This window comes from Schistocerca cancellata, chromosome 3 (genome assembly GCF_023864275.1).
Source record: "Schistocerca cancellata isolate TAMUIC-IGC-003103 chromosome 3, iqSchCanc2.1, whole genome shotgun sequence".
Taxonomy (NCBI): Eukaryota; Metazoa; Arthropoda; class Insecta; order Orthoptera; family Acrididae; genus Schistocerca; species Schistocerca cancellata.
Window position 1 is genome coordinate 796,524,107 of NC_064628.1, and position 20,771 is coordinate 796,544,877.

Genomic DNA, 20,771 nt, shown 5'->3' on the forward strand with positions numbered 1-20,771 from the left:
CGGCGGTGCACAAATGGTGCGCAGCTAGCGCCATTCGACGGCCAACACCGCGGTTACTGGTGTGTCCGCTGTGCCGTGCGTGTGATCATTGCTTGTACAGCCCTCTCGCAGTGTCCGGAGCAAGTATGGTGGGTCTGACACACCGGTGTCAATGTGTTCTTTTTTCCATTTCCAGCAGTGTAGTATGTTGTTCATAACATTCTCTCTCACCACTGCCAAATATTTGCAACTGCACGAATTATTTCCCAGATTCGACCGAATTGGTCATCACTGACTGGGCTCATTACGCCACCGGCTTAATCTAGCACTTACAAACTGTAAAACTGAGGTCTGCGTAAATTTTACGGAACAATTTTCTCAGTTTTAACAGCATGAAGTAAACAATTACATAGTTGTATTCATCAGACCTTTTGTCTACGAAACTACTGTGCTTGTAAGGGTTAAGTTTGAATTCCATTGTCAACGTAATTTGTCTTAGCGTAACGTTTACAACAGTGGTTTTTCTTGCGTTACCGGTATGACCACGCTTGAATTAATAATTTTAACAATATAGCCAACAACGTTGGTGGCGCTATAGCCCAATCAGTAGACACCAAAGAAAATCAGGTATCAGGAATAGTTTGTGTAGTTTTAAAATTTTATTCAATGGTAGGAGAGAATGCCACGGAGAGCATACTAGAAATCTTGACTGGCGAGAGATGAGCGTGGGGGTGGAGGTGTGTCTGAAGTTTTCTTTTGTACGTTTTTTTCAATAACTCGAAAATCGTGGCCTTCAGCGAAAACGTATCCTAGCACAAAGTTTAACTTACCCATAAATTTCCTATAAAAAGGTCCTGTTGACATTTTTGTAGAACTAATAGTTTGCGTTTAGCGAGCGACAGAGTGCGTGGTTTTTGAAGGCCAGACTGTGACGCAGTCTGCAACTGACGACTACGAGACGGGAACCACTTACAGCACGAGACGACGCAGCTATCCGCCATCAACAGACATCACCTCCAGTAGCTGCAGATTCGTGCCTGAGCTGAGGTTTGCTTTTACAGATATTTAGACACAAAATGTAAATACATTACATACAATACACGATGGTGAAGTAGAGAACCTTTCGATTCAGTATTCTGACAGTCCGACAAAGTGTATCTGCAGGAGGAACTAGTGCCTGCCTCTATTTATCTATTGGTGTTACGTCCTTGTACAGCACCACTTCCTTTCATCCGCCCTGTACGAACGATAAAACAAATAAAAGAGAGCAGTTCAAAACTCACTCCAGCAAAGAGTGTTTGGTAGTCTGTATTGGTATCATGTAGTATTGCCAACTCAAAGTTCTGGGTAGTTGTTGCGACCAAAGATGGTAAGTTGATGGCCTCGTCTAACCACCATTTTGGCATACATTGTGGCAACTGGTACCTGTTTCCCCTATCAAACTCCTGGGCTGGAGCGTTAGGACATAGAGAGCCCCTTGCGGCAAACTGTTTCTGGAGGCTGGATAAGTAAATTGCGGAGGTCTCTGGTAAGCGCTCTCTTAATTTTTCAGATACAGGTCCGTGGTCGTTTCGTAGTCCTTTTCAGTTTCAAACTCCAAATTGTAGACTTTGGAAAGGGTCATGTTAGATGTCGACATTTGCGTAGGTTAAAATATATATCGCGTGGAAATGCGTGCGGAATCTTGCAATGGTCCTTACTCTGTGTCCTATCGCTGCAGCTTATTACAAAATGCTTGCGTGTGCTATAATAAATATAATGATAGATCATTTCCATGTGAAATCTTTTAATTGTAATTAGTTTCGTCTGTGAACCGCACTTTGCTATTGTGGCTTTTAGCCAAACACGTGGTCCTTCCTTACTAGGTCTCACTGCGGTAGGACCATAGTAAAATAATTGCGTGTTATAATAAGCCCGAAGACGTAAAACTTATGCGTGGAATTACGTATTTTAAGTAGTTTTCTTTTCGAGTGTTATTTTTGCTGTTTTGGACTTCAGCCAAGCTTGTGGTTATTACTCTGTCCCTTGTCACGGTAGAATCATAATAAAATGGTGGCGTGTTTTAATAATAAGCATAATCATATGTGACTGGCGTGTGAAGTCTAGTATTTTTGAATAATTTTCTTTGTGAACAATACTTTGACCCATGACCCAAACACGTGAAGGTCGCTTGATAAGTCGATGTTTTAGAGCTTTAATAGAGAATTTCTAGGATATTGTTTCAGCTGTACATCAATGGTTCACCTTATTTTGTATCAACCGCTTTACCCATATTTTCATTTCTGTGCTCGGTATCGAGATTAAGGTTGCAGACGAAGCATGCTTGAGTACAGACGATTTCCTAATCCGCAATCAATTTTTGTGTCACAGGATCTGGTGCATGGTAAAGTTCAGTAACATAATTAGTGGGAATATACTATTGGATGAATGTTTCCTTGTTTTTTAAGCCAGGCACAATTATAGCTTCCTAACCTTGAACAGCACTGTGTCAGGATAAATAAATATAGCTTCTCTTTTGAATTCAGCTTAAGGAACCGCTTTCATCATAACTATTTTCCCGTGCATTAAAAATTAGTTGAGAGAACGTAAGCTGATAGCATGCCAAGTTAAGTTTTTTTAATTAAAAAAAAGAAACAGTTCAAATGAAATGAAGCCAGTTTAGATGCTAATTCGCCAAATTATTTCTTTCTCCATCACGTTGACGATGCAACCAACTTCAAAGCATTACTTGTTATGACAAAAGTGTAGTGCACATGATAGAAAGGGCTGATTACCAGCTTGTAGGAGACTCAGCAAACCTTACTTGTTTATGACTCCAGTTTCACCAACCGTCACATATTCGTACTTATAACTATAAATGCAGATTAACATCTGCATTATGTATTGTCTAATTAAATAATTTATTAACCGTCGTTTGGCTTTTTTTCGGACCAAGCCTTTGGTTTCTGTGGTAAAATCTCTGCAGGGTATGTATGAAAAAAAAATTGACATATATAAGTGCAAAGAGGGCGATCTGAGATACATTTGTCGCAAATTTAACGAAATAAATGTAAGACAGTACTAAACTGCGCCATTTAAGCGTGAAGTCTAGTCTCAAGGCACGTACAGCAACCTTTCATGTGGCCACCCTGTAACACTAATTTTCTTCAGCTGCTGTCCAGTATTACCACCATTTGAAATGATTACTTTAATATGCTGAACTGAGAAAATCGTTTTGCACATTCCAAACATGTTTTACATTCGGATGCTGGTATTTTCTTCGTACTTAGAATTTTAAAGTGATGTACACCACATGTCCAAAACGTTTAAATATGTAATATCACAGCACTCAATAAATATACTAGTTGTTATAAATTTTCGTATACATGATACCATTTTAAAATTGAAAGTCTGCCACATGATGACATATTGTCGTATATAGTTACTGAACAATAAAAAAAAAATTAGCAACTTTTCCGTCGTAATACATAAAATGTTAAAAGTAATCTGAGAGGGAATAAAAGCATAAAAACTATATTCAGATTTAAAAAAGATTTGGCTGTGACAGTACTTATTTTTGGAAGCGAGTGTAATGACTAAAAAGGATAAACGCAGTGTGAAGGCAGCACAGTTGAAAATCCTTAGAGTGATTAAAGTCTATACATTACGGGATAAGAAACAAAGTAATCGGAGAATAATTTTAGCGCCGTTGAAGAAGAAGAAAGGAAATGACATTAGCATGCAAAAAGATGGAAAGTAACTGAAAAAATGAAAATAATTTACGATTACAAGACAGTAGGTCGAGGTAGTATTGGAAGACTGAAAAAGAAAAGAAAATGATGCTAGCCAGAACGGGTTATACTGTCTAAAATTCCTTCAAAGAGTAGAAGAATTATATTCTCTGTTATGCAGCCGCACGTTATTCACCGTTCTTATAATTTTTCCTTGATTTACTGAGATAACTTTAATTACTTTTTCGAGAACTAATAAGTAATAATACGTTTTTATGATAGAATAGGACGTAAAAGAACTTAAGTGATTACATTTTTGTATTGCGATGAATTTACCTTTCTGTGATGTGACGATTGTCTTCTGCAATGAAGCGTAGTCCGTGTAAGGTAGAGTTGAGAAAGTAATCCTTAATTATGCTGAGGATCATGTTGTCAAACAAATCCGAAGTGAAAACAAATTTCTGCGCGTGTTGATTTAGTTCCTATGACGTCTCTTTCATGGAGCAGGATCAGTTACCTGAAATGATGAGATTATGAGAGTTGGCATGTATCGAAGTAATGAATGATGTCTCACGCTGCCTTTGCTACAACTGTGTACATAAGTTGGATATCATCAAGGACTGGAAGCATGTTTTTCGGACACGATTTATAAACAGTTGCGGAACAATGTTAAAGCTCATTTATGATTTGGCAACTGATGGTTTCCAAAAAGAGTAATTTGTTAAGTTCTTAAAAAAATTGATTCCGGCGGAGGTTCGAGTCCTTCCTCCGGCATGGTTGTGTGTATTTGTCCTTAGGATAATTTAGGTTAAGTAGTGTGTTAGCTTAGGGACTGATGACCTTAGCAGTTAAGTCCCATAAGATTTCACACACATTTGAACATTAAATTCATTAAAAAATCGAAAGACATCGCAACGTCTCTTTCACTTCCTCTATATGCTCGGAAGCAATGTGACATATTCTCTACAAGGTGGTGTCAGACCATTATTGGTATTGAACACCATTCCCAGGAAGTAAGTATTCCGAGGTTTAAAAAATTCCTTGGTGGACGAAGAGCTGTAGTTCGTATTCCTTATACAACTTATTTTGTAAGGTTCGTATATGTTTTCTTCTGTTGTAAATAATTCTTCCTTACGCGGTACTGGGTCAAAGATGAATGAGCGCACTGCACGAGTAGTGAATAAGATCCTTGACTCTGTGTTTAGTTTTATCTGTGGCCGACTTGCTAATCAGTCAGTTCTGCAGCGCTGGGGCATTCTTATCGTAGGCATTCTTCCGAGCAGTTGAGTTTTTCAGAGAAAGAGCTCTGTTATTTGTGAATCTGGGAGAGACTATCTGGAATACTTTATTATAGAGATGAGAACTTATAAATAATGATTTGTTGTACTTTTTATTGATGGGGAAGACTTTGAAGGAATTTTAAACGTATGTTCGTAATTTTTGTAATAAGAGAATTTTGTAATTGTTAGAGTCTTCTTATGTTATGCAATTTTTTCGTCAATGATCATAGTTTGATTTCTTAAGAACGATTTCCTTAAAAAGTAAAACCCACCTATGATGATTCATAGTAAAGTTTTGAATTTTTATCGTGTGTGCATTGCACTTTTCGTCACAGGCAGCAAAAGATTGTTGCTGACAAAAAATTGTGAGTACACTATTTTCCTTTAGCTGCTGCATCTGCTGATTTGTATTTGCTTTCGAGAATGTCAGTACTCCAGACACACAACAGCATGCTGAGCAAGAGGTAAGTCCCTTTTATTTCAGGATAGATCCTTCCTTGCAATCCTGAGCAAACAGTGTGTAATCAGGACTGTCAGGTAACGTGCTAGCAAGCAGATTAATTGTCAGTGAACAGTGTTGATAGTTTCAAACAGCTATATCTTCCCGAGTAGAGCAGTAGTTTATTTATTAATTTATTTTGATACTCCAAATAACATTGCATTTCATATCGCATACCGTTCATAATGTACTTTGGTATTGAGTTTTAGTTGTATTTGTATAGTTTTCTTTGAGCACACAGTTGGATTCCTTTGGCATGCAATTGGATTCATTTTTTTTATTTCAAATTTTGCATTTCATGAAGTTTAATGTTTTTACTTCATGACACTGTTTACATGCTCAACACAGGCCGACAAACAGTCAGTTTTGCTCAGAAACTGAACACGGTGTCTAAAGTACGCGTTACTGGAGGAGAAATTTTTTTAAATCAGTATATTCAATTTTCTCACATCCAGACAATTCTCATAGGACGTTTAAAACATGGTAAATATTTGCAACAAAATTAAGATCTAGAGTCTTCAAATGGATAGAGGATGTGCGACACATTCATCAGCCTGGGTAGCTTGAGAGAGATGGATATACACTCCTGGAAATTGAAATAAGAACACCGTGAATTCATTGTCCCAGGAAGGGGAAACTTTATTGACACATTCCTGGGGTCAGATACATCACATGATCACACTGACAGAACCACAGGCACATAGACACAGGCAACAGAGCATGCACAATGTCGGCACTAGTACAGTGTATATCCACCTTTCGCAGCAATGCAGGCTGCTATTCTCCCATGGAGACGATCGTAGAGATGCTGGATGTAGTCCTGTGGAACGGCTTGCCATGCCATTTCCACCTGGCGCCTCAGTTGGACCAGCCTTCGTGCTGGACGTGCAGACCGCGTGGGACGACGCTTCATCCAGTCCCAAACATGCTCAATGGGGAACAGATCCGGTGATCTTGCTGGCCGGGGTAGTTGACTTACACCTTCTAGAGCACGTTGGGTGGCACGGGATACATGCGGACGTGCATTGTCCTGTTGGAACAGCAAGTTCCCTTGCCGGTCTAGGAATGGTAGAACGATGGGTTCGATGACGGTTTGGATGTACCGTGCACTATTCAGTGTCCCCTCGACGATCACCAGTGGTGTACGGCCAGTGTAGGAGATCGCTCCCCAGACCATGATTCTGGGTGTTGGCCCTGTGTGCCTCGGTCGTATGCTGTCCTGATTGTGGCGCTCACCTGCACGGCGCCAAACACGCATACGACCATCATTGGCACCAAGGCAGAAGCGACTCTCATCGCTGAAGACGACACGTCTCCATTCGTCCCTCCATTCACGCCTGTCGCGACACCACTGGAGGCGGGCTGCACGATGTTGGGGCGTGGGCGGAAGACGGCCTAACGGTGTGCGGGACCGTAGCCCAGCTTCATGGAGACGGTTGCGAATGGTCCTCGCCGATACCCCAGGAGCAACAGTGTCCCTAATTTGCTGGGAAGTGGCGGTGCGGTCCCCTACGGCACTGCGTAGGATCCTACGGTCTTGGCGTGCATCCGTGCGTCGCTGCGGTCCGGTCCCAGGTCGACGGGCACGTGCACCTTCCGCCGACCACTGGCGACAACATCGATGTACTGTGGAGACCTCACACCCCACGTGTTGAGCAATTCGGCGGTACGTCCACCCGGCCTCCCGCATGCCCACTATACGCCCTCGCTCAAAGTCCGTCAACTGCACATACGGTTCACGTCCACGTTGTCGCGGCATGCTACCAGTGTTAAAGACTGCGATGGAGCTCCGTATGCCACGGCAAACTGGCTGACACTGACGGCGGCGGTGCACAAATGCTGCGCAGCTAGCGCCATTCGACGGCCAACACCGCGGTTCCTGGTGTGTCCGCTGTGCCGTGCGTGTGATCATTGCTTGTACAGCCCTCTCGCAGTGTCCAGAGCAAGTATGGTGGGTCTGACACACCGGTGTCAATGTGTTCTTTTTTCCATTTCCAGGAGTGTAATATCAATTAATAGAGAACTTGGATCAACTACATAATGGAAAAGGCGTAGATTTAGTTTCAATACACCACCTACGTACCTGTGTGTGTTAAAAGTATTCCTTTGACTACTAAGAAAGTTGCGAGGACTCCGTATGCCCACCTAGAATCTGCTTATTTACTAATTTTTCTTGTCAGGAGCATCATAAAAGGTAAACGCAACAAATTCACAACGCAAAACGCAACTAAAACACTTACTATAGAGAGCCGTAAAATGAATGAAACATATTACATCGGAAGCAAGCAATAATATAAAGACATGATGAAACGTATTATTTTGGACCAGAAGGTTTGCCACGTCTATCGCTTTTTTGGTTGCTAGGAACACATCTTCAAATGGGCACGTTAAACGTTATATTGGACGGTTTATGATATGCGTCGTTGTTCGTTCTTTTGCACATTTGCACAAGCACACAAAGGTGATTCACATGGAAATCCCCACATTATTTTTTTTAACTCTAGATCTAGTGATTCCGGTGCGTAGTCTATTCAGGGACATCCATATCGACCTGATCTTTCCGCGTCCTATAGATGTTCTCCAGAAGGCGCCAATCAGTTTAGCACATGATTCTTGCGTGCTCGCCAAAGTTGCGACCTGGTCGGCTGAGCTGACTGTCTACTCTTCGGTTGAGTGCACAAATATTTTCATCTACTGGAGGCTTTGGCTGGGTGGTTGATATGTCGGATGTGATCCGGATGTGGAAGCATTAAGTTTTTGTTTCGGGGTCGCTACTTCATGCCATACGTCGGGGGGTTCTAAGCCCTGTAGGCTTCTAATGGAGTCGTTCTTGGACACCTGTTGATGACACGCCAAAAATTGTTGAGGGCTGCATCCAGTTGTTTGGTATGGCATGATCTTTGCCGTACTGGACGTACATACCTGGCTGCAGAGTAGCGCAAAGAGCTTTTTTTTTATGAAATGGACGTTTCCATAGCTCTTTCAGCTGTTCTGAAAATTCATTTGATGAATTCAGTTAATGTTTAGGTCTCGAAACCATAGGTCAACAACAGTAGAAATCACTAAATGTAAAAAAATTCCTTCAAATTTACTTGCATCTTTGATTTGATGTCCACTGAACGTCTTCAAAATCTCGTCATCCTCGTTCGATACGACGCAAGATTTAAGGTCTTTCAGTTTTCTTATTTATGACATGACCAAGACGTATGTACTGGATGAGATTGTCCACAGGCATGTTGCCACTGATCCGTTAATTGGACATTTAAGTTTGAAAACGTTGAGGCCAAACAGATGACATTTGGAAACTGGCTGCTTGATCTAAGATTATAGTTCATCAAATTCATTAGGCAATAGTACAATATAGTCTACGAACCTCAGGTTGCTGAGTCTTGCTCTATTTAAAGTGACGTCTAATTGCCATGCGATTAATAATAATAATCTACATCATTTAGCTTCCCAGTTTCCTTTGGTCACCATCATTTACAAGACAGCTGCGAACAGCTTAGGCAAGATGGAATCGCCTTGTTTGGTTCTTAATTCTATGAGAAAATCTTTGGTGCGTTATCCCAAGTTCGTAATGGCCAAGGACGTGTATGGAATAGATGTTGTGAAGCACTGGGATATGGGCAGGCACAACATAGTAATCAGCTAAAGCTTGCATGACCGCTTTGTCACTGACTTACTCGACCGTCTGTTCAGAATCGACAAAACCTACAAAGAGAGACTCGTGGCAAACGTTGGTGCCACTCATGACCTCAAACAGGGAAAAATATGGTTTGTTGTGCAAAAGCCTATGCACTTTCCTGGTTTCTCAAGAGGCACTAATACAGCCCAAAATGCTTCTGCGAAAATTTAGTACAGGACAGAGAGAGGGATGATTTGGCGGTAGTTTTTGATGTTATGAACACAATTTTCCCTTGCGTAGTAGGAACATCTTAGTTTTATTGTATCATCTAACACAGAGCCACCGAGGTAGTCGTAACAGGAAATTTGAATAAAGGGTTTGTGCTATCGTCATCCGAGAGTTTCAGGGCATCACCACAGAGGCAGTTGCAGCCAGAAAGCTGTTCCTTTCTTCATACTGTCCACCACAAATCCAACTTCCTAAAATTTATCACACAGAAATACAATAAACTCTCACTATTTCGGCCCTCAGTAGTCCGGCCTCTCAGTAATCCGGCTTACATCCGAAACAGTGTACCACAATGAACAATCGAGGGCAACAACGTTGGTAGTAAATTAGAATGTCGAACGATGCTATGCGTATTTGAAATTGTGGCATTCTTTATAGTTCTGTAACACGTCTCCTAAAACAAAACACATTACACTAGATCTCAAGCACAAACTAGAAATCGTTGTTAAGCTGAACCGAGCTTCTTCGCAGAAAGCCATTGCTGCTGAGTACAATGTTGGATGATATTCGACAGTATGCAACCCAAATGGAAGATGAGTTAGGAAACGGAATGTCATGCGAGAAATTGAGAATGAAGAACTGGACGTAGCTGTTTGTAGATGGCTTATAAAACAACGCAGTAAACGAAAACAAATTGACGGTATTTACTTGTTTGCAACAAGTGAGGGTTGGTTATCAAACTGGAAAAAAAGGCCATGGTGTTCAGCAGCTGACAGTCACGGGTAAAGTCGCTCAGCTAACGAAAATAACGAAAAAGATGCAGGTGAGTTGGTAAATAAGGTACGGAAGACAACAGAGGAAATAGATTTAACTGGTGATGTATTTTACAGTGGTGGTGAAACTGGGCTCTTCTACAAGAGATGTTTCGTAGTGAGTGATGCTACTGTATAATTGTATACACACTCAAGGGAAAAGTTTTCTTTGAAAACGAATGGATCTTTGGATTTAATAAAGTATACACCCTACGTTTTTAAAATACACTCCTGGAAATTGAAATAAGAACACCGTGAATTCATTGTCCCAGGAAGGGGAAACTTTATTGGCACATTCCTGGGGTCAGATACATCACATGATCACACTGACAGAACCACAGGCACATAGACACAGGCAACAGAGCATGCACAATGTCGGCACTAGTACAATGTATATCCACATTTCGCAGCAATGCAGGCTGCTATTCTCCCATGGAGACGATCGTAGAGATGCTGGATGTAGTCCTGTGGAACGGCTTGCCATGCCATTTCCACCTGGCGCCTCAGTTGGACCAGCGTTCGTGCTGGACGTGCAGACCGCGTGAGACGACGCTTCATCCAGTCCCAAACATGCTCAATGGGGGACAGATCCGGAGATCTTGCTGGCCAGGGTAGTTGATTTACACCTTCTAGAGCACGTTGGGTGGCACGGGATACATGTGGACGTGCATTGTCCTGTTGGAACAGCAAGTTCCCTTGCCGGTCTAGGAATGGTAGAACGATGGGTTCGATGACGGTTTGGATGTACCGTGCACTATTCAGTGTCCCCTCGACGATCACCAGTGGTGTACGGCCAGTGTAGCAGATCGCTCCCCACACCATGATGCCGGGTGTTGGCCCTGTGTGCCTCGGTCGTATGCAGTCCTGATTGTGGCGCTCACCTGCACGGCGCCAAACACGCATACGACCATCATTGGCACCAAGGCAGAAGCGACTCTCATCGCTGAAGACGACACGTCTCCATTCGTCCCTCCATTCACGCCTGTCGCGACACCCCTGGAGGCGGGCTGCACGATGTTGGGGCGTGAGCGGAAGACGGCCTAACGGTGTGCGGGACCGTAGCCCAGCTTCATGGAGACGGTTGCGAATAGTCCTCGCCGATACCCCAGGAGCAACAGTGTCCCTAATTTGCTGGGAAGTGGCGGTGCGGTCCCCTACGGCACTGCGTAGGATCCTACGGTCTTGGCGTGCATCCGTGCGTCGCTGCGGTCCGGTCCCAGGTCGACGGGCACGTGCACCTTCCGCCGACCACTGGCGACAACATCGATGTACTGTGGAGACCTCACGCCCCACGTGTTGAGCAATTCGGCGGTACGTCCACCCGGCCTCCCGCATGCCCACTATACGCCCTCGCTCAAAGTCCGTCAACTGCACATACGGTTCACGTCCACGCTGTCGCGGCGTGCTACCAGTGTTAAAGACTGCGATGGAGCTCCGTATGCCACGGCAAACTGGCTGACGCTGACGGCGGCGGTGCACAAATGCTGCGCAGCTAGCGCCATTCGACGGCCGACACCGCGGTTCCTGGTGTGTCCGCTGTGCCGTGCGTGTGATCATTGCTTGTACAGCCCTCTCGCAGTGTCCGGAGCAAGTATGGTGGGTCTGACACACCGGTGTCAATGTGTTCTTTTTCCATTTCCAGGAGTGTAAATTTCAGAGACTCTCAATAACCGCGCAGTTCCGGTAATCCAGCACCCATTCGTGCAAGGAATAGCCGGATTAGCGAAAGTCTAGTGTATATGAAAACTACAAAAAACAATAAATATAATGATTTTATGAAGGAAGGATGGTTATTTTGATCTACTGATTTCTTAATTGAAATGTTACATTCTTACAAAATGCGCAACTCATTGAACAAAATAATAGAAACATATTACGCCTTACCTGTAAAGAAATGTGTAAACAGTGAACCGCAGCAGCAGTGCCGTGGGAGTGTTTGCAGTTCTGTGTCAAATCACAGCGGTGTTAATTATGCAGACCGGGTCCCCGCTACGTTATCCTCTGTCGCATCACTTCGGCGCAGCCACGAAAACACTCCAGCGAGCAGCGAGACTCACGCAATCGCCGCGGCCACGCCATAAACAGCAGTGAGTCTCATTCATTTATCTATTCGTTGCAGGTTGACATTTTAAGTTTCATCGTCACTGAAATCAGTTAACCAGTACAGTAGCTCAGTCAGGAAAGCGGCTGACTGTGGTGTTATTAAACTGATCTAGGGAAACGACAATACATTATTCAGCACTAGAACATGCATAATATACTAGCAAAACACCAATAATTGGCCATTCCATTCGTCAGGCTCTCTTTTGTATTACTAGAAACACAAAAAAAAGACGCACCACGAAGGAATTATCCAGAATGGGACAGAGATCGGTAGATGTGATGTTCATCTACAAATTATTACAATTTCAGAAAAAAATTGAATGATTTATTCAAGAGAAAGAACTTCACAAATTAAGAAAGTCAATAACACGTTGGTCCACCTCTGGCCCTTATGCAAGTAGTTATTGAGGTCGGCATTGATCGATGAATTTGTTTGATGTCCTCATGAGGGATATCGAGTAGTGTCTGGAGGTTTACTAGCACAAACCTTGGTGTCTAAAATCGTATTACATTATTGACAGAATTGGACTAAAGTACAGCAGAATACTAATGAACAGGTTGTTTGACAGTTCTTGTATCAGGCTCCTAGGGCTTGTAGATAAGCTTAGGTAAGGAACCCATGTCCAGAAATAAGCCTTTCCGTTCTCCTGATGCGTGGTACGCCGAATGAGAAGGTGGCGCCGTCGTCAGTTTGGATTTTACGCTAAAAAATATATTTTTCTGGGAGGCTTTTGAAGCGCGGCCCCTCCTGTGATTTAAACTTGCACGAATTGATTCAAATTTTACGAGAAAGTAGATAAATAGATAAAGTCAAAAGATTTCTCTTTTATCCAGGGATCTTCACTCGTTGTCAAGATACGATCGTTTAAAGTCAAGCTACATCTACATCTACGTGATTACTCTGCTATTCACAGTAAAGTGCCTGGCAGAGGGTTCAATGAACCACCTTCAAACTGTCTCTCTACCGTTCCACTCTCGAACGGCACGCGGGGAAAACGAGCACTTAAATTTTCCTGTGCGAGTCCTGATTTCTCTTATTTTATCGTGATCATCACTTCTCCCTATGTAGGTGGATGCCAACAGAATGTTTTCGCAATCGGAGGAGAAAACTGGTGATTGAAATTTCATGAGAAGATCCCGTCGTAACGAAAAACGCCTTTGTTTTAATGATTGCCACTCCGATTCACGTATCAGGTCTGTGACACTATCTCCCCTATTTCGCGATAATACAAAACTAGCTGCCCTTCTTTGTACTTTTTCGATGTCATCTGTCAGTACCACCTGATACGGATCCCACACCGCACAGCAATACTCCAGAATAGTGCGGATAAGCTTGGTGTAAGCAGTCTCCTTAGTAGACCTGTTGCACCTTGTAAGTGTTCTGCCAATGAATCGCCGTCTTTGGTTTGCTCTACCCACAACATTATCTATGTGATCGTTCCAACCTAGGTTATTTGTAAGTATTTAGTTGAATTTACAGCCTTCAGATTTGCGTGACTTATCGCGTAATCGAAATTTAGCTGATTTCTTGTAGTACTCAAGTGAATAACTTCACACTTTTCCCTATTCAGGGTCAATTGCCACTTTTCGCACCATACAGATATCTTATCTAAATCATTTTGCAAGTCATTTTGATCATCTGATGACTTTACAAGACGATAAATGACTGCATCATCTGCAAACAATGTAAGACGGCTACTCAGATTGTCTCCTACGTCGTTTATATAGATCAGGAACAATAGAGAGCCTATAACACTTCCTTGGGGAACGCCGGATACTACTTCTGTTTTACTCGATGACTTTCCGTCTATTACTACCAACTGTGACCTTTCTCACAGGAAATCACGAATCCAGTCGCACAATTGAGGCGATACTCCGTAGGCACGCAGTTTGGTTAGAAGACGCTTGTGAGGAACGGTGTCGAAAGCCTTCTGGAAATTTAAAAATATGGAATCAATTTTACATCCCCTGTCGACAGCACTTATTACTTCATGAGTATAAAGAGCTAGTTGTGTTTCTCAAGAACGATATTTTCTGAAACCGTGCTGACTATGTGTCGAGAAATCGTTTTCTTCGAGGTACTTCATAATGTTCGAATACAGTATATGTTCCAAAACCCTACTGCAAATCGACGTTAGTGATATAGGCCTGTAATTCTGTGGATTACTCCTACTTCCCTTTTCGGGTATTGGTGTGCTGAATGTATCATATAAGCGTGGAAGTGTTGTAAGAAGTACAATGAGGTGACAAAAGACATGGGATAACTACTAATACGGTGTCGGACCTCCTCTTGCCTGGAGTGGTGCAACAATTCTGTGTGGCATGGAGTCAACGAGTCGTTGGAAGCCCCTGCAGAAATACTCGTACAAAGCCGTGCTGTCTTTATAGCCGTGCATAATTGTGAAAGTGTTGCCGGTGCAGTATTTTGTGCACGAACTGACCTCTTGATTGTGTCTCATAAGTGCTAGATGTGATTCACGTCGGGCAATCTGTGTGGCCAAGTCTTTTCCTCGAATTGTTCAGCGTACTTCAAACCGATCGACAACAATGGTGACCCGGTGACTTGGCGCATCGTCATGCAAAAAAATTCCATTTTGTTAGGGAACATGAAATGCATAAATAGCTGCAGACAGTCGGTTCAGCTGGACCAGAGGGCCCAGATCATTCCATGTAAAAACAGCCAACACCATTATTGAGCCACCACCAGCTTGTACAGTGCCTCGTTGACAAATTGGGTCCATGGCTTCGTGGGGTCTGCGCCACACTCGAACTATACCATCAGCTCTTAGCAACTGAAACTGGGACTCGTCTGACCAGGCGACGGTTTTCCAGTCGTGTGGGTCCAACCGATATGGATAAGAGCCCAGGAGAGGCGCTGCAGGCGAAGTGCTATAAGCAAAGGCATTCGCGTCGATCGTCTGCTGCCATAGCCCATTAACGCCTCATTTCACGGCACTGTCCTAACGGACACGTTTGTCGTACGTCCCACATTGATTTCTGCGCTTACTTCACACAGAGTTGCTTGTCTGTAAGCATTGAGGACTCTACACAAACGCCGGTGCTCCCAGGCGCTGTCAAGGCCGTCGGCCACTTTGTTGTCCGTGATGAGAAGTAATGCCTGAAATTTGGTAGTCTCGGCACGCTCTTGACACTGTGGATCTTGGAATATCCAATTCCCAAACGATTTCCGAAACTGAATGTCCTATGCGTCGAAAGCTGATAATTCCCGTCGTGAGGAAATACACTCCTGGAAATGGAAAAAAGAACACATTGACACCGGTGTGTCAGACCCTCCATACTTGCTCCGGACACTGCGAGAGGGCTGTACAAGCAATGATCACACGCACGGCACAGCGGACACACCAGGAACCGCGGTGTTGGCCGTCGAATGGCGCTAGCTGCGCAGCATTTGTGCACCGCCGCCGTCAGTGTCAGCCAGTTTGCCGTGGCATACGGAGCTCCATCGCAGTCTTTAACACTGGTAGCATGCCGCGACAGCGTGGACGTGAACCGTATGTGCAGTTGACGGACTTTGAGCGAGGGCGTATAGTGGGCATGCGGGAGGCCGGGTGGACGTACCGCCGAATTGCTCAACACGTGGGGCGTGAGGTCTCGACAGTACATCGATGTTGTCGCCAATGGTCGGCGGAAGGTGCACGTGCCCGTCGACCTGGGACCGGACCGCAGCGACGCACGGATGCACGCCAAGACCGTAGGATCCTATGCAGTGCCGTAGGGGACCGCACCGCCACTTCCCAGCAAATTAGGGACATTGTTGCTCCTGGGGTATCGGCGAGGACCATTCGCAACCGTCTCCATGAAGCTGGGCTACGGTCCCGCACACCGTTAGGCCGTCTTCCGCTCACGCCCCAACATCGTGCAGCCCGCCTCCAGTGGTGTCGCGACAGGCGTGAATGGAGGGACGAATGGAGACGTGTCGTCTTCAGCGATGAGAGTCGCTTCTGCCTTGGTGCCAATGATGGTCGTATGCGTGTTTGGCGCCGTGCAGGTGAGCGCCACAATCAGGACTGCATACGACCGAGGCACACAGGGCCAACACCCGGCATCATGGTGTGGGGAGCGATCTCCTACACTGGCCGTACACCACTGGTGATCGCCGAGGGGACACTGAATAGTGCACGGTACATCCAAACCGTCATCGAACCCATCGTTCTACCATTCCTAGACCGGCAAGGGAACTTGCTGTTCCAACAGGACAATGCACGTCCGCATGTATCCCGTGCCACCCAACGTGCTCTAGAAGGTGTAAGTCAACTACCCTGGCCAGCAAGATCTCCGGATCTGTCCCCCATTGAGCATGTTTGGGACTGGATGAAGCGTCGTCTCACGCGGTCTGCACGTCCAGCACGAACGCTGGTCCAACTGAGGCGCCAGGTGGAAATGGCATGGCAAGCCGTTCCACAGGACTACATCCAGCATCTCTACGATCGTCTCCATGGGAGAATAGCAGCCTGCATTGCTGCGAAAGGTGGATATACACTGTACTAGTGCCGACATTGTGCATGCTCTGTTGCCTGTGTCTATGTGCCTGTGGTTCTGTCAGTGTGATCATGTGATGTATCTGACCCCAGGAATGTGCCAAAAAAGTTTCCCCTTCCTGGGACAATGAATTCACGGTGTTCTTATTTCAATTTCCAGGAGTGTACATCGGAAACCTTTTCACATGAATGATCTGTGTACGAATGATGCCCTGCCAATGCACTGCTCTTTTGTGCCTTGTGTACGTGATTAGACCGCCGTCTGTATAACTGCATATCGCTACCCCACGATTATTACCACCCGATTTTATCTATGAAAAGGCCGCGCGCAGAATCGCGGCTTGTGGGGTTTCTTATTTGAACTACGAACATGGAGTAAAATTTTTTTGGTTTAGCGTGGGCCAGTGGCCAGATGTATAGCCGTTAGAACATATGTCATTCTGTAGCTATATTACTCTATATTAAGCAATGTTTGAACGACGAACCGGAGCTGGCGGCCAGGCAAATAGTGCGAATCGATTAACTGCTTTTGTAAAAGAATTTAATTGACCACCAACTGCGACATGGTCGCGTGTACAAACAGTTTTTTATTCCAGTCTAGTTTTGGCGACCCCATTATGACCTTATCACTTTAGGACATGGTGTAAAAAAGGTACGTTTTACCGTATTTCCTGTACATCTCCCTGGTTGTATGACAGTATATTGTGATATGTATTGCTGTATTATGTTGAAAGACACACTGCTCACTAGGTGTATATATCAGTGTATTATAGATCTGAGGATGGTCATTACGGACTGAAAGCGGTCATCGTCTAAAGAATTCATATTGTGATCAAAGACTGGAATAAAAAACATTTGACAGAATTTAATTGAGCTGAAATAAATGTTCAGCTAATGGCTATGTGTATCCTTCGGATTTTACGTGCAGAAATAGGCACACACTATGGGATTTTAAGTACAGAAACAGTCACCATAAACGATTGCTGTCTGGAGTGAGAATGATGGCTCGAATTTGGTCCACCGCTGTATCAGACATTGGCGTATGTTTAAAGATTTGCAAAATCCTTGCTTTCTTTGTATTTTACGTGTAAATGGTTCAAATGCCTCTGAGCGCAATAGGACTTAACATCTGAGTTCACCAGTTCCCTAGAACTTAGAAATACTTAGACCTAACTAAGCTAAGGACATCACACACATCCATGCCCGAGGCAGGATTCGAACCTGCGACCGTAGCGGCCACGCGGTTCCAGACTGAAGCGCCTAGAAACGCTCGGCCATAACGGCCGGCTTACGTGCAAAAAAACAAAGGTTTGAAGCACGCCATTTGAATAGTTTAAAACTTTGCACAAAGGTATATAAATGGATAAAGTCCAAAAGATTTTTTTATTCAATGATCTTCATTCGTTGTCGAGATACGATGGTTTAAATTTAAGCTAAATGTGGCAAGTACAATTAGTGTTTACGCGAATTGAATTCGTGGTGACGGATTAAAAATGAGTCACACAAATAAAATATGCATTTTTAAGATAGAACTGAACATTCGTTTTCAAAAATCTAGCTTCATAGCTTTATATGGGTTTTGTGTGCAAAAACTACTTTATTCGTCAGTTTTGGATTTTGCGTGCAAAAAATACTTTTTGTCGTTTATTTTTTTTACGAGCGCCACTTCTGTGTTTCAGTCTGATGCAAATCGTTGCAAATTTTGAAGGAATGTAGACAATTACATGCAATTAATGGTAGCACTGTTGTTTTGTGAAAGCTTTACCCGTTGCCGCGATACAAACAACACGATTCGAAAGAAAATTTTTAAAAAATCCTGTACCGCATCAGTCGTCGTCCAAGTCCACGATAATCTACATCATTGCCAATCTATGGCAGTCTGCTGTCAAAATTGTGGTAGAATAAAAGCTGGGAACGGGAACAAAAAATGCTCCTTTCTTAGCTCAAAAAAGGCGAATATGTCGTGGACTAAGTTAACGATGCAAAAGAGGGGCACTAGCTTTTCAACTTATCTGGAAGTTTTAAAGCCATTTAAATAGAAACATCTTGACTTATTCGAGCTTTTTGCGGCTTAACCCTACTTCCGCAGCGCAGTGAACTCTCTTAGCTGCAGTATTTCGGCACACCTGCGTATTTCAATTAATAATTTAAGTCCTTGATCCTGTGTCCAAAACCCATATTCATCAGCCTTAATAAGCAACCCGTGAGGGGCTGCTGGTCTCCCATCGGGCGCCTCCCAAGGTGGCGGATAAAGGAATGCTCACTAGATATGGTGGGTACCGGGGAAATAAAATACCCGCCGTGGACCAAAACCAGTGAAGAGGAAGTCAACGGCTCGGATCACGGAAGGGAATGTTTTGATAGCATTCCAACGGTAGAAGAGGCGGAAGGCATCTCTACCGGGCAGGCAGAGCTCAGAGCCTGGGAAAGGCAATCTGCCTTTGAAATGGTAATCCAAAATATTACTCAGCGAGTTTGGAAGCTGTGAGGTGGCAGCCCCATCACCAAGCTTAACCTGCGCAGCACTCGTAACTCGGCCAGGGGATTCTATACCTACTGGCTCACATCAACGATTTGCCTCGGATAATGGATTCAAAGGAAACGGACGTAGGCTATGGAACAGGAATTCGCCAGGTGGAAACAAGAAACACTGCTTCACGTTTAGGACATTGAACGTTCGTAGTCTTAATAAACCAGCTACAGCAGCGACTTTGATATCTGAACTAAAAACATACAAGACAGACATTGTAGTTTTACAGGAAGTTAAGTGGCTTGGAGAAGGGATACACACAGAGGATAATTGTGTCATTTTTTATGGGGAAGATGAAAAACATAATGAATTTGCTACTGGTTTTGCTGTTAAGAACAGGATTGTTAACCGGGTTAAGGAATTCCATTCCATTAACAAAAGAATGTCTTACATGACAATCAAATACCAGTGGTACGATATAACATTCATAAATGTCCTAGTACCAACTGAAGATTCAACTGAGGATGAGAAAGATGAGTACTATGAAGAATTAGAGAGAGCAGTCGAAAGTATTCCAACAAGAAATATAAGAATTATCTTAGGGGACATTAATGGAAAAATAGATAAAGAGGATATGTTCATCCCCACAATAGGAAAACATAGCAAGCACTCGACCACAAACGAAAATGGATTAAAAATGATCAACTTTGCACTGTCAAAGAATATGAAATTTGCTGGACAATGTTCCTTCACAAAGATATACACAAAGATACATGGTGTTCTCCTGATGGCAAAACAGTAAATCAGATTGACCATGTTATGACAGATCAACGTTTCACTTCATTTATAAGAGATGTCAGAACATACATACGAGCTGAAATTGGCACAGATCATTTCCTAGTGATAGGAAAGATGAAAATCGAAATGATTTGGGATTAACAACCAAAAGCCACACCAAAACCTAATTTAGACATCGAACGACTGAAGCAACTGTCTGTGAAAGAAGCCTCTGCGATGGAAATAAATAACCGATTTACGGCATTGCAAGAACCTGGGGAGGAAAATAGTGTCGGGAAGGCTTGGGAAAGAATAAGGACTGTAGTAACAGATGCAGCAAAAAAAAAACACTGGGCAAGAAAAAGAAAACGAAGAAACAGAAATAGTTCAACGAAATGTGTCAGAGAGCAGTAGATAGGAGGAAAGAGGCCAGGACGCTGTGGCTACATAATAAGGAGAGTGAGGACAGGAGAGAGACCTTCAAGGCGGTTAGAAGAGAAACAGCAAGAGTTCTACGAACGGAGAAAAGGAAATATCTAACTGGGGTACTATAATCTATAGAAGTGGAAAGCAGGAATGGAAACCAAAAGAAGTCGTTTCAGCATACAAAGAAAAGTAAGAGAGGTTATCAAAGTGAAAACCTATTCATAAAAGATAAAAATCAAAATATGCTAACGCAGCTGGAAGATATCCTAGAAAGATGGAAAGAGTATTTCTCAGAAATGTTAAATTGCACTGATCCGCACATAACCTTCATTTACGCAATGTCTGAGAGTGACAGCATTAATA

General features: G+C 43.5%; 1 protein-coding gene across 1 annotated transcript in view; it reads right to left on the reverse strand.

The window, feature by feature from the left end:
- Positions 1-4,117, reverse strand: part of LOC126176578 (sodium channel protein Nach-like) — a 224,949-nt gene extending 220,832 nt beyond the window's left edge. The window contains exon 1 of the mRNA XM_049923740.1: positions 4,026-4,117. Coding sequence (XP_049779697.1) covers positions 4,026-4,117 — 92 coding nt within the window. The remainder of the gene's footprint in view (positions 1-4,025) is intronic.
- Between the last annotated feature and the right edge of the window lie 16,654 nt (positions 4,118-20,771).